This window comes from Terrapene carolina, unplaced genomic scaffold (assembly GCF_002925995.2).
Source record: "Terrapene carolina triunguis isolate 2854851 unplaced genomic scaffold, T_m_triunguis-2.0 Scaffold26, whole genome shotgun sequence".
In the NCBI taxonomy this organism is placed as follows: domain Eukaryota; kingdom Metazoa; phylum Chordata; order Testudines; family Emydidae; genus Terrapene; species Terrapene triunguis.
In genome coordinates, this window is record NW_020664377.1 from 5,017,386 (window position 1) to 5,039,859 (window position 22,474).

At 43.0% G+C, this 22,474-nt stretch overlaps 1 protein-coding gene across 1 annotated transcript in view; it reads right to left on the minus strand.

The window, feature by feature from the left end:
- Positions 1-20,699: 20,699 nt before the first annotated feature.
- LOC112119888 (1-acyl-sn-glycerol-3-phosphate acyltransferase gamma) overlaps positions 20,700-22,474 on the minus strand; it is a 128,322-nt gene continuing 126,547 nt past the window's right edge. The window contains exon 9 of the mRNA XM_024218775.3: positions 20,700-21,894. Within this exon, the coding sequence (XP_024074543.1) occupies positions 21,806-21,894 (89 nt within the window). The 3' untranslated portion in view covers positions 20,700-21,805. The remainder of the gene's footprint in view (positions 21,895-22,474) is intronic.

The window sequence follows — 22,474 nt, forward strand, 5'->3', positions numbered from 1 at the left end:
GTGGTTTTGGAGGATTTATTTATTTTTTTTGAAAAAACACATGGTAGTTTGGCAATATAGAAGGCAACCATCAAGGCTAGGACGAGACCAAGAAACTCATTTTCACCTTTTCCAAGGCTCCTGAAGAGAAGAGCATTTGAGTTTTTCAAAGAGATTATACTTAGCTGTAGGGAAAGGATTCAAGAAGCTGTGTGCTAAAGATGATCATTTTTTAAAAATAAAACACCATATTTTAATAAACTTTCAACTAAAAGTAGATCTTTTGGTTGTTGGTTGCCAACAAAAATATATTTTTGAAGAAAATTAAATTAATTTTAATGGAAAAATTTTACAAAAATGAATATATTTCCTATGGAAAATTTATTTCCCAACCAGCTCTCTACATTTTGCATTTTCCAGGGCTTCTTGTTACCACTTCTGACATGCAGCTTTGATACCAGATAGAGAGACAGGGCTGGATTTTCAAAAGTAACTAATGAGTTTGGGTGGCCAACTTGAGACACATTGAAAGCGCCTAGTTTTCAGAATGTGCTGAGCACCCACCTTCTTGCAGGTGTCTCAGATTGGACATCCAAAAGTGTTAGCCACAGTTATTAGTGTGGGGAACTCAAGGTAAACTTCTGGTTGAACATAGAAGGATCCATCCCACTGTCACAAGTGCAATACACACAATATTACACAATAAGGCAGGAACAGCTTTTGTTTTTTTATTTGCATTCTCACAGCAGCTGCAAAATAGACAGAAGCAGCCAGGCAAAAATGACTTTGGAATCCTTTTCTCTCCAGTGCTCCATCTTGCACTAAGCTGCTTCTACTCCCTCCCTAACCCCAAATGTGTTTTGACTCTGCAGGGCCGGCTCTGGCTTTTTTGCTGCCCCAAGCAAAAAAAAAAAAATCGGGGCGGGCAGGACGGCGAAGGGAAAAAAAAAAAAAAAAAAAAAAGCGGGGGGGGAAGAAGGGAAAGGCGAAAAAGACAAAGAAAAAGAACGCCTGCGACGCGGCCGGAGCCAGGGTGCAGGGGGACTCCCTGCGCTGCACACGTGCCCCGGCTAGCGGGGGGGAGGAGGAGGGAGCGGGGGGAGAGAGAGAAGGGGGGCGGCCAGGGTTTCAGCGGGGTGCTCGCCACGTGGCCCTGACCGCCGCACCGCCTGCCAGGAGGTCTCCGCAACGCTCCAGTCAGCGAGGAGGGAAGGACACGGGCTGCCCTGCCGGGCTTGCTACAGACCTGGCACCAGCTGGGGCAGACGGAGCGCGCAGCCCGCTCCCAACAGGGCGCTCCCCTCCTCCGCACCGCCGCCCCCTACAGGGCGGCCAGATCGGCGAACAAAACAAAACAAAAAAAGCGGCCGTGCCGCCCTAGGATTGGGCGGAATGCCGCCCCGTAGAATCTGCCGCCCCAAGCACGAGCTTGCACGGCTGGTGCCTGGAGCCAGCCCTGTGACTCTGCTACTATTTTACTGCGTGTCTCAAAGAAAGTCCTTTGTTTCTTCACAGGAATAAAAAAGATTTTACTAAACAAAAGAACATCAGAAACAACATGCTTAAAAAAAAGACACCTCTCATCTCCCGTTAATGGATATTTTACTACAACCAAGGCTTGAGAAAATACAGTGCAATCAGTGTGTTCCATCACCTGGTCTGTGTCACATTCTTTGAGAGACACCAGACACTGGATTACCCTAATGGGGCTCAGGTGACCTGTAGAGAAGATGGCTGCCTGACTCCATGTCTCCACAACCCCCATGCACTAATCCACATCAGTTAAAGGCTCCCCGGTATATGAACCATAACTTTGCCAGAAATTTACTAGCTGGATGACAGGTATCCTTATTGATGTAGTATTATGGATGCTGCTGGGAAAAACAGAAATGCCAAATGACCAAAGCCTGAGTCTCCAAAGAAAGGCCAGGGCGAGGAAACCCAGCAGCCTCTCACACAGGACTTTGTTACTATGAAGGACTTTCTAACTACCAAATTTGATCTTTTATCTCAAAATATACATGAGCTTTCTAAAGCTGTGAGAAAAGTCAAAGCTTGTTTGACCTACTTAGAGAACGAACTGATGGAGGTTAAAAGGGAGAATGCTTCCTCAAGGCAAAGACTAACCCGTCTTGAGGAGAAACAAGAAGATCTTGAAAATAGATCAAGCAGGAATAATTTGCAGTTACTGGGAGTCCCTGAAGGGCTTGAAGGAAAAAAACATGATCAGTTTTTCCAGAACACACTCTCTGATTGGATCCCAGTTTGCCTCTCATGGCAGAGGTGTGGGGGTGGGCCACACGGGGTCACGAGCCCCCCTAGATTTTTGTGCATGCTGAGCTGCCCTTCCTGGGCTTGCTCTGCTCGGCCTGCCAGGGAAGGGGGGCTCTGTCCTTCCCCTGCTGCACTTCCCTCCAGCATGTTTCTGGCTCACTCGGCCCCAGTCCCTGGCAGCTGGGCCTGGTGGGGAGTGGAAGCGGCAGGCCGCTGCTACCTTCCCAGCTGGGCTCTCTCACAGGCAGCTGTCCCGCTGCACAGAGGCCGCGACCTGGAGTGGCCACCCACCCCCGACCTGAGAAACGGCTCTGACCCACCCCCTCCGTTCCCTCCCAGGCCCGGCTGCCGGGGACAGGGGCCGAGCGAGCTGGAAATGTGCCGGGAGGGTGGGGAGAGAAGGCGCAGCAGGAGAAGGACAGAGCCCCCCCATTCACACCCCAGGAAACTTTGGCGGTGAGAATGCAGTGGCCCTGGACCCAATGCAGGGCAGGGGGGTCGCTGGGGAAGGCGCCGGGACCAAGTTCCCTCTGCTCAGCCCAAGTGACGGGTATTGCCTGCACTCCTCCCCCTGGTGAGGTGTCCATGAGGGCATGGGAGCTCCGGAGTCCAGGGAGAAACTTTGTTGTTGTGAGCCTCTCCCCCCCCATGCTGCACTCCAGCTGGCAGGATTGGCTGCCCTGGCCTAGAGAGGTGGGGCTGGAAAATTCATCCCAGAGGCGACATGTTGGAGTGATCATATGTCCCCCCTTTTACTTTGTGCCCCTCCGTATCAACAGGTACAGGTCATCTCTGTCCCCTGGAGATTGAAAGGAGATCAAGTGGCAGGGACCGGAAGGAGAGAGAACAATAATAACTCCACACCCATCATCTGTAAATTGATACAATTTAATGACAAAGTTAAGCTGTTGTCTGCTGCTAGGCAAACAGTCAGTCTTAAGTACAAGGATTTTAAATGTTCTTTATCTCTAGACTTCTGTGTAAATTTAAGCAAGAAGGGAGCAGCATTTAATGACATCAAATGAGCTTTCAGGGGATCAAATATTAAATACAGCCTCAAATATCCTGCAACCTTCATAATGAAGTTGACAGACTCTGAGAAATACTACAGTATCCATTGGATGCTTGGCAAGCACTTTACAGGAATTGATCTCACACAGGATAACAGAATGATCCTCTAATAAAGGAAAAGACAATGGAGAGTATATGCCCTGAAGAAAAGAAACTGTGATTGGAAAAACCAGGCAACTTAGGTACAGATATTTGACATGTTCTATGTTTAATAGTATTATAGGGTATAATTAGTATTGAGAAGATATTTAGTATAGCCTAATAAGCAATATTTTCAGTATATTTATAAGCCAACATAAATATATCTATATGTTCATAAGTATATCACTCATCTCTTTATTTCTACTTATATTTATAATCTATATTTGTCTATTTATGCAAATATATACATGATGCTAATATAGTCATAACTATTTATTTGCATGTTATTTGTGACTACCCATATCACAAGATATAGGCACTTGTATATTTTTACATTTCTACCTATGCTTAAAGTTTATATACTTATAATATGTACAGTAACTCCCCACTTAATGTCCTCTCGCTTAATGTTGTTTCAATCTTACGTCCCTGCTCAATTACAGAACATGTTCCATTTAAAGTTGTGCAATCCTTCGCTATAACGTCGTTTGGTTGCCTGCTTTGTCCACAGCTGGCAGTCCCCCTACGCCCCCCTCCCCAGTGCCTCCCGCCCGCCGGCAGACCCCACGGATCAGCGCCTTCCCCCGCCTCCTGCCCACGGCAATCAGCTGGCTTGCGGCATTCAGGAGGGAGGGGGAGGAGCGAGGACTCGGCGCGCAGGCTCCCCCTCCCTCCCCTGCCTCCCGAATGCCGCAAACCAGCTGATTGCCATGGGCAGGAATCAGGGGAGGGACGGGGGAGGCTGCACGCAGAGTCCTCGCTCCTCCCTCCTGCCCCCGAACATCACAAGCCAGCTGATTGCTGCGGGCAGGAGGGAGGGGGGAGGAGCAAGGCCGCGGCGCCCTTCCCCCCCCCCGCCTCTTGCTCGCGGCAATCAGCTGGCTCGCGGTGTTCAGGAGGGAGGGGGAGCCAGCGCGCTGTGTCCTCGCTCCTCCCCCTCCCTCCTGAACGCCACAAGCCAGCTGATTGCCGTGGGCAGGAGGCAGGGGAGGGAGCGGGGAGGAGCGAGGATGCGGTGTGCGGAGTAAAGGGGGAGGAGTGGGGGGAAGAAGAGGTGGGTTAAGGGTGGGGGCTTGGGGGAAGGGGTGGCGTGGGCGGGCCGAGGGTTGAGCTCCCTTCCCCCCCCCCGGTGCTTGCAGAGTAGGGGAAGCTGCCGCTGCTGCTGCGCAATGTGCTTCTCCTAGCCTACAGCACCTTCAGCCTCCTTGCCTGCCTCATTGTCTCCAGTGCCAGTGGACTGTGCCTGTGTGGGGTAAGGCGGGGGCACCTCCCAACTATAGTACTGTACTGTATGGCAAAAAAAAATTCCCTGGAACCTAACCCCCCCATTTACATTCATTCTTATGGGGAAATTGGATTCGCTTAATATTGTTGCACTTAAAGTCGCATTTTTCAGGAACATAACTACAACGTTAAGGAGTTACTGTATATGGTTAATATATTTATGTTTATTTGCATACATTGTCATTTGTCACTTCATATTTACCTTTTTTCATTAGTCTATTGGTATAAATATTTATACATCATGTACATATTAGCATTTATACTATAAGCTATGACTTATGTGTTCATATCTATGAAGCAATAGGTTTCATTCATTTATATGCCTTGGCACATGTAGGCATTTTGATAAATATAGGTATATTTCTGGCAGATTCCTAATTAATTTATATTGGGGTGGGGGGAGAAAGAGTGGGTGCAGGCATACACCATCTGTGATCTGATTTTGCCCGTATTAGAAGTCTGGGATGTTAAGGGTAAGATGGATTGTGTATGTTTGTTTGTTTTTTAATGGAGAGGCACTCGGAGGCTGTCAATCTATTGGGGGTCAATTGGCAGCTGAAGAATCACTATTAATTTTTGTTCCTGAAATGTATGGGGGCTTAATTAACCCTCCAAAAGAATTACAACTTTGAGGCACTTAAAATCAGATAAATGTCATATAGCTTTCCTTCAGGAAACTCATTTAAGGAATGAAGATGCAGACAGAATTTAAAAAAAACTATGGGCAGGACATGAACATCACTCCTCTATCAATTCCAGAAGCAGGGGAAGTAGTGATACTAATCCACAAGAGCCTTAACTTTTCTATTTATTCAGTCATGGTCAGATCCATAGGGCAAATACATAATAATTGAAGGCATTTTCAATACTAACATTAATTTTGGGGAGTGCATATCATCCTAGTGGTGGGAACGCATTCTTTATCACTGAAATAACTGACATTACTTCTGTAGCAGGGTGCTGGTGCAAAAGCACCTAATTAGCCCCTGCCTGGCCAGCTCCAATCAAGGGAAGCAGATTGGGGCTGATGGAAGAGGCCTGATGCCGGCCTGAGGATTGGCAACACCTGCTGGCCTGACAAGCCAAGGACTATGAAGGCTGGGAGGGGGCCAGAAGGCAGGGGGCAGCAAGGGAGAAGTCAGTCAGGGAGGGAGCTGGAGGCCTCCTAGCTGAAGGCTGACTCTGCCTGTAAAGCTTGTATATAGATGGACACTGGGGGTGGGACAACCTTAAGTAAATAAAGACACAGGTGTTGCACCACCCTGAAGCCTCTCGGAGCCTTATTGAGGAGAGCAAGCAGGCCCCAGGAAAAGGGGCAGGTTGTAAACCCTGTTACACGTTGGGGCTTGTCTGGGATCCTTTACCAGAGACACAGTTTGGTAACCTGCAGATGGAGGGCACTGTGCAGTGGCTCACGGAGCAACATGGGGAGATGCAGAAGACACTGCAGGCCTTTCAGCAGTCCCACCTGCTGGAGAGGCAAGCTTTGCTGGCTTGGCAGGCTGAGCAACAGCTGGCTTTGCAGGACTTTATTAAAGAACAGGCAGCGGCGCAGCAGCAGCCTCTGCAGAAACTGGTGAGTCCTGCAAGGGGAGATGGCACCCGCCCCCTGGGCCTCAGCCTCTGTATGATGGCCCTGTTGGACGATTCCGACGCCTTTTTGGGCACCATTGAATGGGTGGCCCTGGGCGCAGGATGGGACAGGACAACCTGGGCCCTGTGGCTAGCCCCACATCTTGCTGGGGAGGCGCAAGTGGCATATATGGCCCTGACAGATGCCCAGGCTAGAGACTATGATGCTGTGAAGCAGCCATCTTGGACCGCCTGGGGCTTTTGTCAGAAAAATACCAGCAAAAGTTTCGGGCAGCCCGGAGGGCAGGGGGTGTGCGGCCCCGGGCCTTCGCCCAGAGATTGACGGACTGGGCGACGTGGTGGTTAAGGCCCGACGCCCAAACAGTCGGACAGATTATGGATCAGGTGATCCTCGAACAGTTTGTGCAGTGCCTCCCCAATAGCATGTGGGTCTGGGTGCGGTGACATCAGCCTGGCACCGTAGAAGCCGCCATCAAAAGGACAGAGGAATATGCAGAGGCAGACTTCCCCCCCGAGGGAGCACGGGACCCTGCGAGACACAGAGGGAGGCAAGAAACCCTGGGAGCACCCCATTGGGAAGCCAGTAGACAAGCAACGGGAGGAGCACAACGGTACCACTAGCTGCCAGGGACAGCTTGTATGCGGGCACTGTGGACAGCCAGGGCATAAGAACCGTGGCTGCCCGGTGATGGACTGTGGGGGCGCTGAATTCTGTGATTGGACTAAGGTTGGGGGGCAGAAGAAGAGGCATGGAATAGCCATCATCCCTGTGCGGGTGGGGAGAAAGCCCCAGAGGGGTCTAGTGGATATGGCCTCAGCCTGCTCCCTCATACAGCGGCGCTTGGTAAAGCCGCATTGGCTTATCCCTGGATAAAGGATGCTGGTGGAATGCATCAATGGGGATGGGGAGTATTGTCCCAAGGCCCAGGTACCCCTGGAGGTGCAGGGAAGGCTTGCTGGAAGTGGGTGGGGGTAATAGAAGGGTTGCCCTACCCCGTGGTCCTGGGATTGGATTGGAACTCTGCCCCAAAAGGGAAAGAGGGCACGGGGAGGAGACCAACAGAGAAAGCGAGGGGGAAGACCCTGGAGGGAGGGGGCAAGGCCCTTTTGGGGGTGGACCTTGAGAAAGGGGAGTCCCTGCAATCTCAAGGGTAGAAAGATATGAACCCTAGACACCACAGTCAGGATAGGGACCCTACAGGAGTGACCGATGAGGGAACGGAGGTCCCAGGATGGGACCACCCAGGGGGAGGGAATCCCCGTGATAGAAGAAGAGAAGCCGAAGAAAGTTCAGAGGGTAGGAACCCAAAAGGGGGAGGCTCGAAGTCCAATAGGCAGAGGCCCTGAACAGGACACACGGGGCAGCCTCGAGGCAGTTGGCGCCGATCCGTCTCCCCCACCAGGGAAGAAAAGTGAATGTCTGGGGCGACCTGCCCAAGGTTGTGACTGGTGTGATGACCTCTGGGCGGAGGTGGACTTGTGGGGTGGCCCACTCCTGACCCAATGCACCTTTGGTAGAGCATGCCAAAACCCCACAGGGTTGAGCCCGGGGACTACCCAAATGGGCAGGGAGGCCATCCCCAGAGTAAAACCACAGGCCGAGAAAAGCGGGGCCGAGCAAGATCAGGCCTGGCATCAGCTTAAGGGGGGAGGTATGTAGTAGGGTGCTGGTGTAAAAGCACCTAATTAGCCCCTGCCCATTTAACTCCAATCAAGGGAAGCAGATTGGGGCTGATGGAAGAGGCCTGATGCTGGCCTGAGGATTGGCAACACCTGCTGGCCTGACAAGCCAAGGGCTATGAAGGCTGGGAGGGGGCCAGAAGGCAGGGGGCAGCAAGGGAGAAGTCAGTCAGGGAGGGAGCTGGAGGCCTCCTAGCTGAAGGCTGACTCTGCCTGTAAAGCTTGTATATAGATGGACACTGGGGGTGGGACAACCTTAAGTAAATCAAGACACGGGTGTTGCACAATCCTGAAGCCTCTTTGAGCCTTATTGGGGAGATCAAGCGGTCCCCAGGAAGAGGAGCGGGTCCCTGTACAACTTCCAACAGAGCTGATGGGCCAATGGTACTAGGAGGAGATTGGAACGCGACAAATCTCAGTGTTCTAGGTGAAAACCTCAGGTCTTTGCAAACCAGCCATTATCCCCACTGAAGGCTATTGAACAAGTGCATATGTGGAGATGGAAGCATACTACGGACCATGACTACATGTTTCTCCACAGTTCATGCCTCCTAGTCTAGATTAGAATTTTTTTTAAAATGATATATAAGGTGCCAGCTCCTGCATATCTGGAGGTGAAAGTCGATAATATTACGGCACACAAGCATAGCAATAATTACCTTAGTTCTAAAAAAAGGCAAAGACAATCTTCATTGTGACAATTACCACCCCAATCTGTCGAACACAAATTATAAAATTCTGACACAGATTCTTGCTTCACGCTTAAACAACTCTGCTCCATCAAACATTCATATGCACCAGGTGGGTTTTATTCATGGCAGATTAGCGGCGGACAATGCTCGAAAGATTAAACTACTTAAACCGCCAGGCACAAACAATGGACGCTCCAGTAGCTATCCGGTCGTTAGACGCTGAAAAGTCCTTTGATCAAGTGGAATTGCCAGACCTACAAGCAATCCTGAGAAAATTATGATTTGGCTCTAAATTTTTGACCCAGGTTGTATTATTTATAAATCACTGCTTGCCTCTGTTCTGACAAATGGTGTTATCGTCTCCACTTCTTAGTTAAATAGAGGAACAGATCAGGAATGCTCGCTATCACTTCTACGTTTTGATATGAACAGGGAACTGCTAGCAGCACGTCAGAAAAACACCTTCCATTGAAGGAATTACCATCCGGGATAAAGAGTAGAGAATTAGTATTCTGCTCGCTCTCAAAATCCATATGCTTCGATTCCCACTGCTACTATCTGCAGTAAACTATTTCAATGAGTTATCGGGAATTTGGATAAACTGGAACAAATCTCAAGTGATGGATATTTCTCGTAGACCAAATCCCTCTCAAATAGAATCAATCATTCTCCTTTCATTCATGCAAAGAGAGACCCTATTTAGGCATCAGGATAGGCTCTAACTTATCAAAGATAGTATCTGAAAATGTGGATGGCATACTCAAAAAAGTGACAGAAGACCGGAAAAAAATGGTGTTTACTACCACTGTCTATTGGGAAGGGTAAAAGCCATTAAAACGAATATAGGACCAAGATTAATGTACATGTTTAGCTTAATTCGACTTGAATGTTCTGCTTCAACTTTCATACAAATAAACAGAGCTGTACAACAATTCTTATGGAATACAAAGACACCACGGATATCCCACAAGCTACTTAAGAAATCATGGCCAAAAAAGGGGTGGGGTAGGATTACCTGTTTTGTATTTCTATCATCTTGCTTTTCAATTAAGATTTTTAATAAAATGGGTCTATCCCACCACCTCTTCCCAAGGCACAGTGTGCCTTGAGATTGAAGAAAAATTAGTTAACCCCTTTTGCGCGCTCTCTCTGCACTTCCATTTTGAAAATGGTTGCCTGCATGTGTAAGGAAAAACACTATTTACCATTACCACTTCTAATCGCACCAATTCTCCTTCCATGCCAATCTGGAATAATCCACCATTTAAATTTGCTACAAGCTGGAAATTCATATCCACATGGCTAACAAAGGGCATGTTAACCATAAAAGATATTATTGGACAACTTTAGCTTCCTTCACATATCTTCGTGATAAATACCAGTTACCAATAGAGCAAGGTTCAAAAAGCTGCCACTCAAATTTATAAAGGAGCTGGAGAATTGTTGGCAGGCCCTTGAAAAAGTATGGTAGCCAAAAACATTTTGTGGATAATGCATATGAATGGCTGAACTCCTTGATTTCTCCTACTGACTATACCATAAAAGAAAAATGGGAAGAGCTAAACGTCTCCATTTTCCTCTGACTCCTGGGTTAGTATCTAGCACAATATATGCAGAAAATGCAGTTATCTGTTTTCACATTTCTTTCAGAACAAAATTCGAAATAGATATTGGACTCCTGAGTGACTGCATGAAGCTGGACTTGCACGCATAATAGACGTTGGAGATGTGACAGCTCCAATGCAAACGTGTCTCATAATAGTCTTTGTGTATCAAAAGCATATCCACGTTTTGGAAGGAAATGTGTGACACTACCTTAGGTGACCGGGGTAAGAGGTTTCTCTATGTCAAGCCTCGGTGTTTGGGGTATTCGAGGATCTTCCCTGTTCAAGCAATGCCAGGAAATGGATTGCCAATAGTCATTTGACAGCAATGGCAATCTCCTGTTCCCTCCACATTCTTTGATTTGGCTAACAGAGCTAACCAACACCACCCTCATGGAAAAGCTGACAATCCATAGGGGCACAGGATCCAACTATGAAGACACTTGGTCTTTCCCGAGAGCGTTACTAACTCCAGATAGATTGGGCTTCTCATGCGTCTCTTTTTTTTGGCAAGGGGAGCGGAGGGTTGTTAGGGAATTATTTCTTAATGTCCAGGAGTTATTTATCCATGAATATTTTATACTTGTTATGGTTAAATCTGTGCTCCTGCTGTGTTTTCTTTGTCATTGTATTTAAAATACATCTGTATGGGTACGTTAACTTCTGAAAAATAACATTTAAAAAATCCTCCTTTTTATTTTTGCTTAGCTCCAGTTGTGGTACTTCATTGAGGTACAAGTATGTGAAGCAAGCCTGAAGTGATCAGCACTATGTGATTTGGAAATATTCCTCAACGTGTCTGAATCAGGCAGAGATCTGATCTCAATTTATAGACAGAAAACTGATTTGTCTCTGGAGATAAGGCCATGAGAGAATCAGACACAACGGATAGTGACTAAAAGTAAGACATTGCTGGGTTCCCATACCCAATAAAAAATAGCTAATGGGCTAGACATTTACATATTATTTATACACACCCCTTCCCCCACTCATGTGTGGGACTGATATCCATCTGCTAAACGGCATTTATTTATTTCAACTAGAGCTAGCAGGAAATGTTTTTGATGAAAATCTTTTTTTTTTGGGGGGGGGGGGGGGGCGTTCAGACAATGCCAATGCATCAAAACTGCTCACAAGAAAGGGTTTGTTTTGACCAGTTTCTCATTTAGAAATATTTTAAACAGAAGTTTCCAAATTCTGAAAATGAAAAATTCCAGTTTTGATTTGAAATGTTATATTTAGAAATATAAGTTAAACCCCAAATAGAAAATATTCAAGATTGACTTTTTATCCTAATTCAGCCCAGGAAACATTCTGGAAATCTCATTTCCCTGCCCCAGATGGGAAAACTGTTTCCTGCCTGGCTCTACTTTTGACCCTCCCTGTGCTCAGTGATCCATCTGCACGGGGACTTCCCCTACATTCTACATTTCTTCAGTAGCTTGATACTGTACATTAAAACAAAAACACAATCTACCAGAGAAATTGTCCCTATGTCCCCAATCTTCCCAAATTAGTTTGAAGTATTATATAGAAATATTCAGTTCTGGACTATTGGCAGGTTTAAGTGCAGTGTTTGTGAACCACATGGCTTGAAACAGAGCCTTTTTTAGCATCTGAAAGTAGAGAATCCTGGCTGGCAAATCGATCCAGCACTTGATTTTTCTAATCCCTAGAATGTCCCAACATGCTGGAATTTAATCGTCACTTTATAATTATTTATGGATAAAGCTATTTTGGGGTATTTTTTAGAAGTTTCTAATCTATTGTCCCCCCCTTCTCCCCCAAGCCTTGTACAGCAGGACTCAAACTAATTAAGGCTCCAATTCAGAAAAGTATCCCTATTTGGGACAGCACTTAAGCATGTATTTACGCACGACTTCAACTGGACTTAAACATGTGATTACTTTTAAGCATGCATCAATGCTTTTCGAATTGAAGCCTAAGGCATGTGGACTCCACAAGCAGAAGATATTAAAAATACTACCTCTCAGAAACAAATTCTTCAACCAGTACCAAAACAATTTTTGTAACTCATGCAGCATATAGAGAATACACAGTGCTGTGGTGGGGTCAGGACGGTTTTCCTTTGCTTGTCCTCAAGATGAGCTGCAAAACTTGCACACTGCTTCATCATTCATGCAGCCATCCCAAATTAACACCAAGAAACAAAATTAAGCATCAATATGTTCTTTTCTGAGTTGTTCATTAACTTCAGTTGCACCTCTTCCCCCATGCTTGTTTGAAATATAAAGAATGAATTGGCACTGGGTTTGGTGCTGTTTTTCAGAGTAAAACATTTCAGAATTATTCATATGTGTAAAGTATAAGTCTCCATGTCGCTCTGAAGTTACTGGGTTCATTTAGTGTAGCTTCTAACAGAAGTCCTTTGTAGAACAGTGTAGTACCTAGGTCTTATCTGTGACAAGTAAATATTATGGAGTCATCTGGGAATGACTCCACAGTCATAGAGTTTATGGCTGTAAGGGACCTCCAGATCATCTGTCTCTGATCTGCATATCACAGGCCACCACCATCCACAGAGTAAACCCAACAACCAGTTGTTGCATTCTAAGAAGGGGCATGAACTCCTGCGATTTCTCTAAAAGTAGGTGGCCAAGTTGTGTAAAATTTTTTATGTTCTTTGAATTTTGTATGTAGTTTTTGTTTTTCTCTTCAGAAGTTTTTAGTAAGAAGTCTTTGAATTTGGGCTCTAACTGAAACGTCCCCTTGGCAGTCCTAAATTTCATTGATAGCTCTTTTAAAAAAAAAAAAAAATTCTACACAAAACTTGGCAGAAGGGTTAACCCTGAGTTACCTGGTGCACCACAGAGATTTTTAAAAAACTGGATATAGGATCACTTTCAGCTGTTATTTACATTATACTTTTATGTCATGTACCTAAACCTGATTGGATAGTGGCCAGGAGCACATAAGATCTTTAGATGAAGCTTCTCTATCAGGAACTACTGTCTTGTGATGGATTTTATCTTAGAATGGAGAAGATACTTAATGGTTCATGCACTGCTGGTAGCACATAACGGCATAATCGTCTGTCAGTAGTTGCACATCTACCTCCAAACCCCAGAGAGATCCACTCTCCTCCCAACTTCCCATCCCCACATAATTCAAAAATAAATCTAGGAAATTACTGTACAAAAAATGTCATTGTGAAGCACTTAGTGTTTTTGCAAACAACATTCCTGACACAAACCCACAAGAGCCAGGAAATGCAAAGTTAAGCCATCTACCAATACATATCTTCTACTCCTCCCCTGCTGGAACACATCTTATCATCATCACAACTACTGTACAGCACACACCATGCACTGCAACTCTGCCCCCTCAACACACCCTTCTGCATACACCCCTTTACCAGATTGCTCCCCCACCGCCACTTGTAGGTGTGGCTGTTTGGTACAATAGCTGGTTGTGTTGGGAGAGGGTAATCTGGCAAAGGGATTTTTGTAGAAGGGCAGTTAAAGGGGATGAGGCATCCCTAGGAAGGGCAGAATTAAAGGTGTGGTGCACACATGGTACACAGTAGCTGTGGGAATAGCAAGATGTATGCTTGTGGGTGGAGGAGTAGAGGATGTTTACTATTGGATGGCTTAACTTTTTCATTTCCTGGCTGTTGTGTATTTGTGTTGGGTATGCTGTGTGAGTAGCAACCCTAATTATGTCACAACTTTTTTAATATTAATATTTTATTGTGGTGGGCTACTGAAAACAACCACATTTTTTTCATCTTAAGGATAAAAACCAATTCCCTCCCTATTCTAAGTGTCAGATCAAAATCAGCCTTTAAAGCTGAATTGTGAAACTGAGGGATTTTAATGGAAATGTTAAGACAAGAAAAGTTATAGCAATGCAACCTACAAGGAACAAACAAGCAGGGTTTTGCTGGTATGCTGTTAACAGTAGAATCCATCTTTTCTGTGTAAAAGCATTGCCTGGACAATCAAAAACCATTTTACTTTTGCAATATTTTAAGATTTCAGTGAAAAATGGAAATCTGAAAGAGGTCGGATTTTAAAAATTGATTTAATCTAAAATATCTATCCATACAGTCAGTTCATAAGCTTTCATCTACAGAATCACAGCCTTCTACATTATACAGCTCTGCATTTACTTTTGAAGATCCTTAATGAAATGTTTTTCTCATGTGTTTTTGTTTGTTATTTTTTGAGGGAATGGGGAAGGATAATAAATATTATACACTAGGTTCCTATAAATGCTACAATATATTCAATCCCCTCAGTTCTTAGTTACTCTTAATATAGTGTATGGAAATGGTTTTAGATTTAATGATTACACCTAAGGTCCCAATCCTGCTAAGTGATCTGCAGGTGGGTGAATCCCCAGTGCAGACAATGGGGCTCTGCAAAAGAGCAAGAGTCCATCTGCATGGATCAATTTGCAAGACTGGAGTCTAAAAGTGTAAACAGAAAACGGACATACAAAGAACAAAAACTAATAGCCCTTTGTGGATGCTTAGTTGGGCAAATCAGAATGGCAAATATGAAAACAATGTAGGTCTTTCATTTACATATTGACTACCTAGGCAGTAACATAGCTGAAAATAAATGTTAGGTAGGTGTCCCTTTTCAATAAGTGCAATTCAAAAAATTCTATTCCAACAAATGTTATACACACACATTCACTTACAACAATCAAAGTAAGTGACTAAAAGTGTAAATGAGATTCTAATACAGTATATACTGATACTTACACAGAGCCAAAGCTATTTTATTTTAAAACAAGATGTTTCTTTTGCATTAACCATTCTTTGAAAGCTCAGTAAAAACAGCCATCAACTATTTATGCAAATGTAAGAGAAAACTTACAAGTAATATTTGCATAGCACTGTACATCTGTGTACTAGTTTGGGACACAGTTTTTCAGAAACTACGATAGGTGAGATTATTTTGCTACTTGCTTTTAACAGATTTCAATGCATCTTTTCTGAACTGCATATAATTTTGTGTAGGAAATAACTGTAAAAATGTACAAAAATATATATACACATGCACAGTAAATTCGTACCCTGTATACAGTTTTATTATTTGGTTGATTTGGCTAATATCTGGTAGTTAACAAAAACAACAAAATCACAAGTTTGTAACAATCATTTAGGTTAATGATGTTTAGTTTTCTCAAAGAGAAAATTATTCATTAAAGCTACAGTACTTGCTGGTGATCTTTATGGTTGAGTAACATGCCAGTTTATGGTAGCTTCCTGGCTTTCAGGCAAGTAGCATTTGATTGTCACAACTCACAGTTTTGAGACAGCAGAAGCAACGAATGTATTGGGTACATTTTGCATGTGTAACAAATGATAGCTCTGTAACACAATCTAGTGGTTTTAAAAACATTTCATTCACAATAAATATTAGACACCCAAATTAACCATTAGTTTCAAAAGAAAGTTGAAAGTTAAAAATATCCTTCCTTAACAAAAGTATTATGTCTTGACAAAAAATAATAGATGAAACAAGAGTTTTAAGATTCAAAATATGTAGAGACCTCCTCCTAAAGGGACACTGTTAACCTGGATTTTCTGAAATTATTTTTTTAAAATTCCAGTTTCTGACAGAGCCCCTTTTAAGTGGAATGTCCTGATTTTTGAAAATATTTCCTTTTAAAACGTTAAAAGGCTTTTTCCACTACCTTACTGGTGTTTATAAAGATCTCTTCAAGCAAGGGGGAACTGACTATATACAAAGTGCTCTCCAACAGTCCACGTACACAAACTAAACTTTTTTTTTTTTTGCCAACTTCTTTCAGATTTTTCATAAAACTGAAGTGTTACTTGTAACTACTGTAGGTACAAAATTTTCAAATCTGTGTAATTTTAAAGTTGTGTTCCTTAAATTTGAAAGCACAGGGGTTAATGACAAGAGAATTGTGAAATGTTTAGCTTATGGATGCTAATCCAGTATCTTGCCAGAGTTCTTTAAAATAGAGAATATTTTCATTACATCTTTCAAGCAGCTGGCAAAAATTGCACATGATCTGTCACATTCAGACATTCTGAAAATGTTCCCAAAATATGGTAGCAATCCTGTGAAGATACTGGTGCAAAAGATTGTTGAGGAACTCAGGTAGATACTGTCCTGCCACTTCTTCCCTCTCCAGGTGGAACCTAGTCTTATGGGGAAACTCCTGACTACACAAGGAGGGTAGATTCTTCTCTGGGACAAATTCTGATCCCAGTCCTAGTGTATCCAGAGTAATTCCATTGATTGCAATGAAATTATTTCACTTTTGTACTAGCATAATGGTTGCTCTTTGTGTGCATGCTTAGCTGTGTGGTTTCCAAACTTTCTGGCAATTATTTAGTTTCCTGGATCAAGAAGTCAGCGGTACCAACCAGTGCCCTTCATCCTTTCCACTATGTTTACTCTAACCTGCAGTGTGGCCTTTATCAGCTTCAGAACCCAGCTTTATACAATATTTGGGTTTGGAGCAGCCCAAGCTCAATCATGGGTTAGAGAACACACAGATGAAGGGGGAAGTGAGCAGTTGTGGCACACTGTGCTTGAGTACAGATTCAGCAATAAAGATCAAGAGGGTGAGCCTATACGAATAGTCACAAATCAGAAGAGGTAAACATAACAGCTGTTTCGGGACCAGTGGCTTAACTCTTAGCAGCGTTAGTGCGGGCACATCTTGGGGAGTCTATATCCCCTAAATGATAAGCACTGTTTTCAAGGAAAGTCCATGAACATACTTCCACATTCAAGTTGACCTACTATATATGAATGATACTTAGCTGGGCTATACCTGTTTATTTTGGCCATAGATATGTTTGATGAATGCCGCTAGCTAATTGGCATCAACGGACGTGGATATTTTATTACACCTCTTGCAACATTCTGAAGCATTCTGCCTAGTTTGAGCTTGGTATGAAAATCAATATTCCCTTAATCAAAGGTGCATACAGCCACATCTTTTTTGAGTATTCCCAGGCAGGAAGTGCACCTCCATCAACTAAAAACATAATCACATGAACTAACTGTTGGTTAACTACACACACCCAATGTTAATGACGTCATTGTGCTAACTCTCTCATGTTAGTCTGGTCCATTTCAGAGGGCTCAAGTACCAGGTAATGATGTACTTATGCAAACAGTCTTCTACCATATGAGACATGCCTTCTGTAGAAAGTCTCTACTTTGTACCAGTGAAGGCATGTTAGCAACAGACTTAGACTTGATAATATGCCAGTTCATACTTATTGAACATACCAAAACAATACTGACTGACAGGAAGACAAAATCCATGGACACTTGTAGTAACTTCTATTAGAAGATATGCTGTACTGCAAAAGATGTTTTGGAAAGCCCCTGAGCTCCACCTGCGGCGTCAGAAGAGAACAGTCTGCAGACACTACATTGTAAGTAGACGGTGGTAGATGAAGACAAGATGAACAAACACAGAGGTGAATACAACAAAGCTGCAGAGAAAAGATGTGTGCTTTTTCCATGAATGCTAGGCAACCAGGAAAAGGGACATAATCCTCAGTATTGGTCAGCAATTAAGTGTAGAGCCCTTCAAAGTGGTTTAAAGCAGAACAAAGGACACTGCCCATGTTCTTTGTGCCCAAGAGAAACACTTCACTTGGTGGGACACAAAGTCAATAGCAAGAGCACATTCTGACAGTCAGCTCATGGTTGGCAAGAGACCTCTATGAGCCAAAGCCTGTAAATGCCAATTAGTATACCACAGGAAGTCCTTCAGCAACAAATTTTTATCCTTTTGTGACTGATGGGATGCAATGGTGCCAGCAGCCGGCAAGAGCTCTCCCATCATATTCTTCACAAGGCTCCTGCATTGGGTCGCATGATGCTATTATGGTATTGCATAGAGGAATCTGAGGGGGTATGACTTCTTCCTCCATGCCAGTGCTAGGGAGCTGCTAAGGTCCAGAATCTAAAATGGGTGCATATTCAGTCTGGGAAGCCATTTGTCTCCTGAATCAGGGTTGAGCTCCCCAGAAGTTGGCCTGTGAAAGCTCCACTGAGACCTCATGTCCACAACTGGAGAACTTGAATTTTAATCCAAAAGGTCAAACAATTAACGCCTTGAAAGATGGATGGAGTGAAAGGGGAAAGGCTTCCAGATTCTTAAAAGACTTATTAAAATTGTGGAGATTATGGGTGAAAATCAAAGACCAAAAAAATTTGATATATTTTTGTTTATTATTGCTCTCAGAGGGCTTGGTAGTCAATTATACAAGCTATTTTCTATTAAACCAGAAGAAAATAGTGTAAAATATAAAATCTATGCTCACTGTTCCAATCCAAGCCACTTGCTCATCTTCATTAGAGACATTTACTGCAGCTATTTCCAATCATGTTAATTTATACATACTCTGTATATATATATATAATTATATATTAAAAAAAACCTATCTGAAGAGACAAAAGTTCAAAATGAAAATATTCTTGCACTATTTGTGCAGTGTACTGTGCACTGTTGTACAATTCAGTTTTCCAAATTGTTACCAATATGTCTGCTTAGAATAGTAAAAATTAAGCAAATGATAGTATATTTACTACACTTTCAAAACAAAACACGACCAATATGTTATGATAAGAAAAGAAAATACATTAAACATGTGCTTATTCTCCCCTTGACGTACATGCACTAATCCCATTAACTCTAATTAGGAGTTGCATGCACTAAGAGGAGACAAGACCTCTATAAAAAGAAGGGATTTTTAATCTTTTCCCCTGTATAGTGCCCAACCCCTCCCTCCCGCCACTAAGAAAGGGGAAATATTTGTTAAATTCTGGTAGCGTCTACCAGAACCAAGGCCCCTGCTCACAGGTAACTGTAAAGTATAACCAGTGGTCTTCCTGCTTTGCTCTTGTTACCAAAGCAAGTGCCATTTAAATATGTTGAACATCATCTTCAAAAAGCAAGTATACAGCATCTGTTAAGTCTTTCTAACAAGCAAGAGTTATAGCCATTACCCAAATTAAAAAAAAAAAAAATAGCAAGCCCACCTGTTTTGGTCCTCTGGTTAGAAAACATCAAAGAAAACCAGGGATTTTGCTTTATCAGCATTCAGAATTCTAACTGTTTAAAAAGAGTGCAAAAAAATGCCTGGTAAGAAAACACACAATCATGGCCGTATTCTGCCCCTCAGAAGCCGGTGTTCAACTTTCACCGAAGTTAAGAGTTGTGCACCCCTTTTTTCCCTTAGGAAGCATGGCATACTAACACAGGGGCTGAGAGCGCAATGCTTAGCTGGAGATGGATCTAACAAAAGACATGGATGCCATGAGACAATCTTGAAAATTCTCTCATTAAAAAAGACCCCAAATGAACAGTCAGGTGCATGAGAAAGTAATGATGAACAACCCCAAATGCAGCATTTCAGTAAGCGATTAAATTATTCTAAAACTTGAAGTTCAAAAGAAAATCCTTATGAGCAAATATCTGTGGGGGAGGAGGTTAGAGTGAATATGAAAAGAAGGTAAAATATTACACTTTTACCTTTGGCTACCACAGCAAAAAATAAATAAATCAGTGTTTTAACGAGGTCCGGCCTTCACAGAACTGAAATAAATATTCAGGAGTTTGGGTTAAGACAAAAGGATGAGAGGTAACACATCATCATTTTAACCTTTAGGGCCAAATTCTGTCCTCAGTTATACTTGGGCAACACATTCCACTGCTTACTGTGGAGTGTAGCCGAGTGCAGAATTTGGCCTTTAAACTTGAAGATATAAGCAGTTTCCACATATTTATGAACACCCAACTAAACACACATACAACGGCACTCTGCACAACTTTACAATGTGCGTTTGGAAAGAGACTGGCACAGCCAAGGTTCCAATCTCCAGTTTTCAACCATAAGCCCAAAGGCCAAGTGATCAAAATGGTAGATATTAAAACCCCCTGAAGATACCTCAACAACCATCTAGTGTTTCCACCTCTAACAACATGGCTCATCTAGCGATATATCTCATATCAGTGTCCTACCATAGCCAGCTAAGAAAAGCAGCACAGACCACTGTACAGTCAGAAAATGTAGGGTGGAATCCTGGTCCACTGAAGTCAATGGCAAAACTTCTATTGACTTCAGTGAGGCCAGGATTTGACCCCTAAACACTAGAGCAGTGATATCAGACTGTCTTCTGCGGCTCTTTGCAGCACATGCTATTAAAACACTGTGTGATTTAATTATTAACCAATCAGGGTGCTTTTACTATGTTATTAACCAACTGTAGTTGATAAAATAATACTTGGTCAATCATTTTGCTCTGAGAATACTACATATATACACACACAAAATATTTCGCCTGTCATACTGTTTCACTAATACTACACTAATATGAATATATAGTACTATAGTAAATGAAACAATGAATTCACACTACTGTGGCTCTTTTGGGTAATGTTGATCGCTAATTTGACTCCTGAACCACTGAGTATCACTGCGTTAGAGACACTAATTGCACCCTTTCTTTTTAGTGTTGCTGCAGATAAAGAAAAATCCTTTCCAGGACGGCTGTGCTGGTTTATGCTGATTTTCTCAGTAGACTGCTGCGAGGGACAACCAGTGGAGTGGGACTTCGGCGATGAGAAACATGAACAGAAATAAGGAAGAAACGTCAGTACAACTGAGTAAATAGCCTTCTTTACACTGGACCAAATCTCAGGGCTTACTATTCACTTAAAAAAAGCAAAGCAAAGCAGATCCAAGGCATGTAAAGTATAAAACAGGGCAGTGCTCAAATCACCAAAGTGGGGTGTTGAGCTTTAACTGAGCATTGACCAACAGGTAGGGGGGGAAAGCCTTTAAACTGTATTAATACTAGTGAATCTGATGTACAGTATGTGCTTATCAATAAGGTACCACTTCCATCAAAATTCTATTATCCATTTTCTTGTGGTACAGAAGTTGTATGATGTTGCCTGAAAATAAAAAGTGCCTTCAATAAAATGTATACAAATGGGATTTTGTCTGTAGTCATGATAAAATGGCCTTTCCAAATGGCTTTCACCCAAGGAACTGCTGTCAGTGAATTTAAAATGGGTTGTGTTTCCTGGAGCACACTCAGCACTGATGCTGGGAAAAACAAATATTAAATTGGCTTTAGCAAGAGGAAACATTCAATGGCTCCTATTGCAAAGTGAGTTTCAGATTCTTGAAGGATAAACCAGTGTGAATGGTCATCTGAAGAAGTAGGTAGCTGTGTCCAATATTTCTCAGCCACTCCGCAAACAAAGCAAAAAGTTACCATTTTTTAGCCCAGATTTTCACCCCAAGTTTGAATAAAATGGTCCTTAAACAGACAGAAAGCTGATGTTTTCTCTCCTCTTGATTCTTCCAATTTCTTCATTCTTGGCTCAAGTATTATTCATTAATATTAGTCATCAGTTAATAAGAAAAAGATAGTTTCTAAGTGTTTTTAATAAAGTTAATTTGATACCATAGTCTGGTTATATGTGCTGTGCTGCAGCTGTGAGTTACTCCTTTTTCTTGAATTCTTGGTTGCCATAGCTGGAGCCTTTTTCTATTTCGGTTACTCCTATCAGTCTACGAACTCCAAAGGAAGCTTTAAAATATAATACAAAAATTGGAGGTGCATTACAACTGATATAATGATAAAAATCTGTGTCTATCTCTCTCTCTGACACACACATACACACTTTGATGCGAGATGGGCCATGGGGGATTGGATACAGAGGTCACAGACTGAGCAATCGGTAGTGACTCTGGGACATACAGTGCCTCCAATCTGTGTACGCAGCTTCCATTGACTGACGCTTTGGATCAAGTACATGTGCTAAATCATTAAACCATAGGGCAGTCCAGATTTAAAGACTCAATAAAAGTGTAACTATTGCACATGTGTTAAAAGAAGCTGTACTGATAGCTCTGGAAGCTGAAGTCTTCCGCTAACCACAGAACATACTCCGTCAGTATGGGGACCATCAGTGCAAACTTCTTCACACTGCCCAGCCAATATGCTTCACCCCTCATGAAGGGGCTACTGTGTGAATATTAATTAGCATATTAAATGTAACTTAAGAAATAAGAGACTAACCTGTTTGAAATTAAGGCTTTTGAAATAATTGTTTTTCTATGCAAAAATGGAAACCTATGTAACTTGTCCTGAATTTTCATTCAAAATA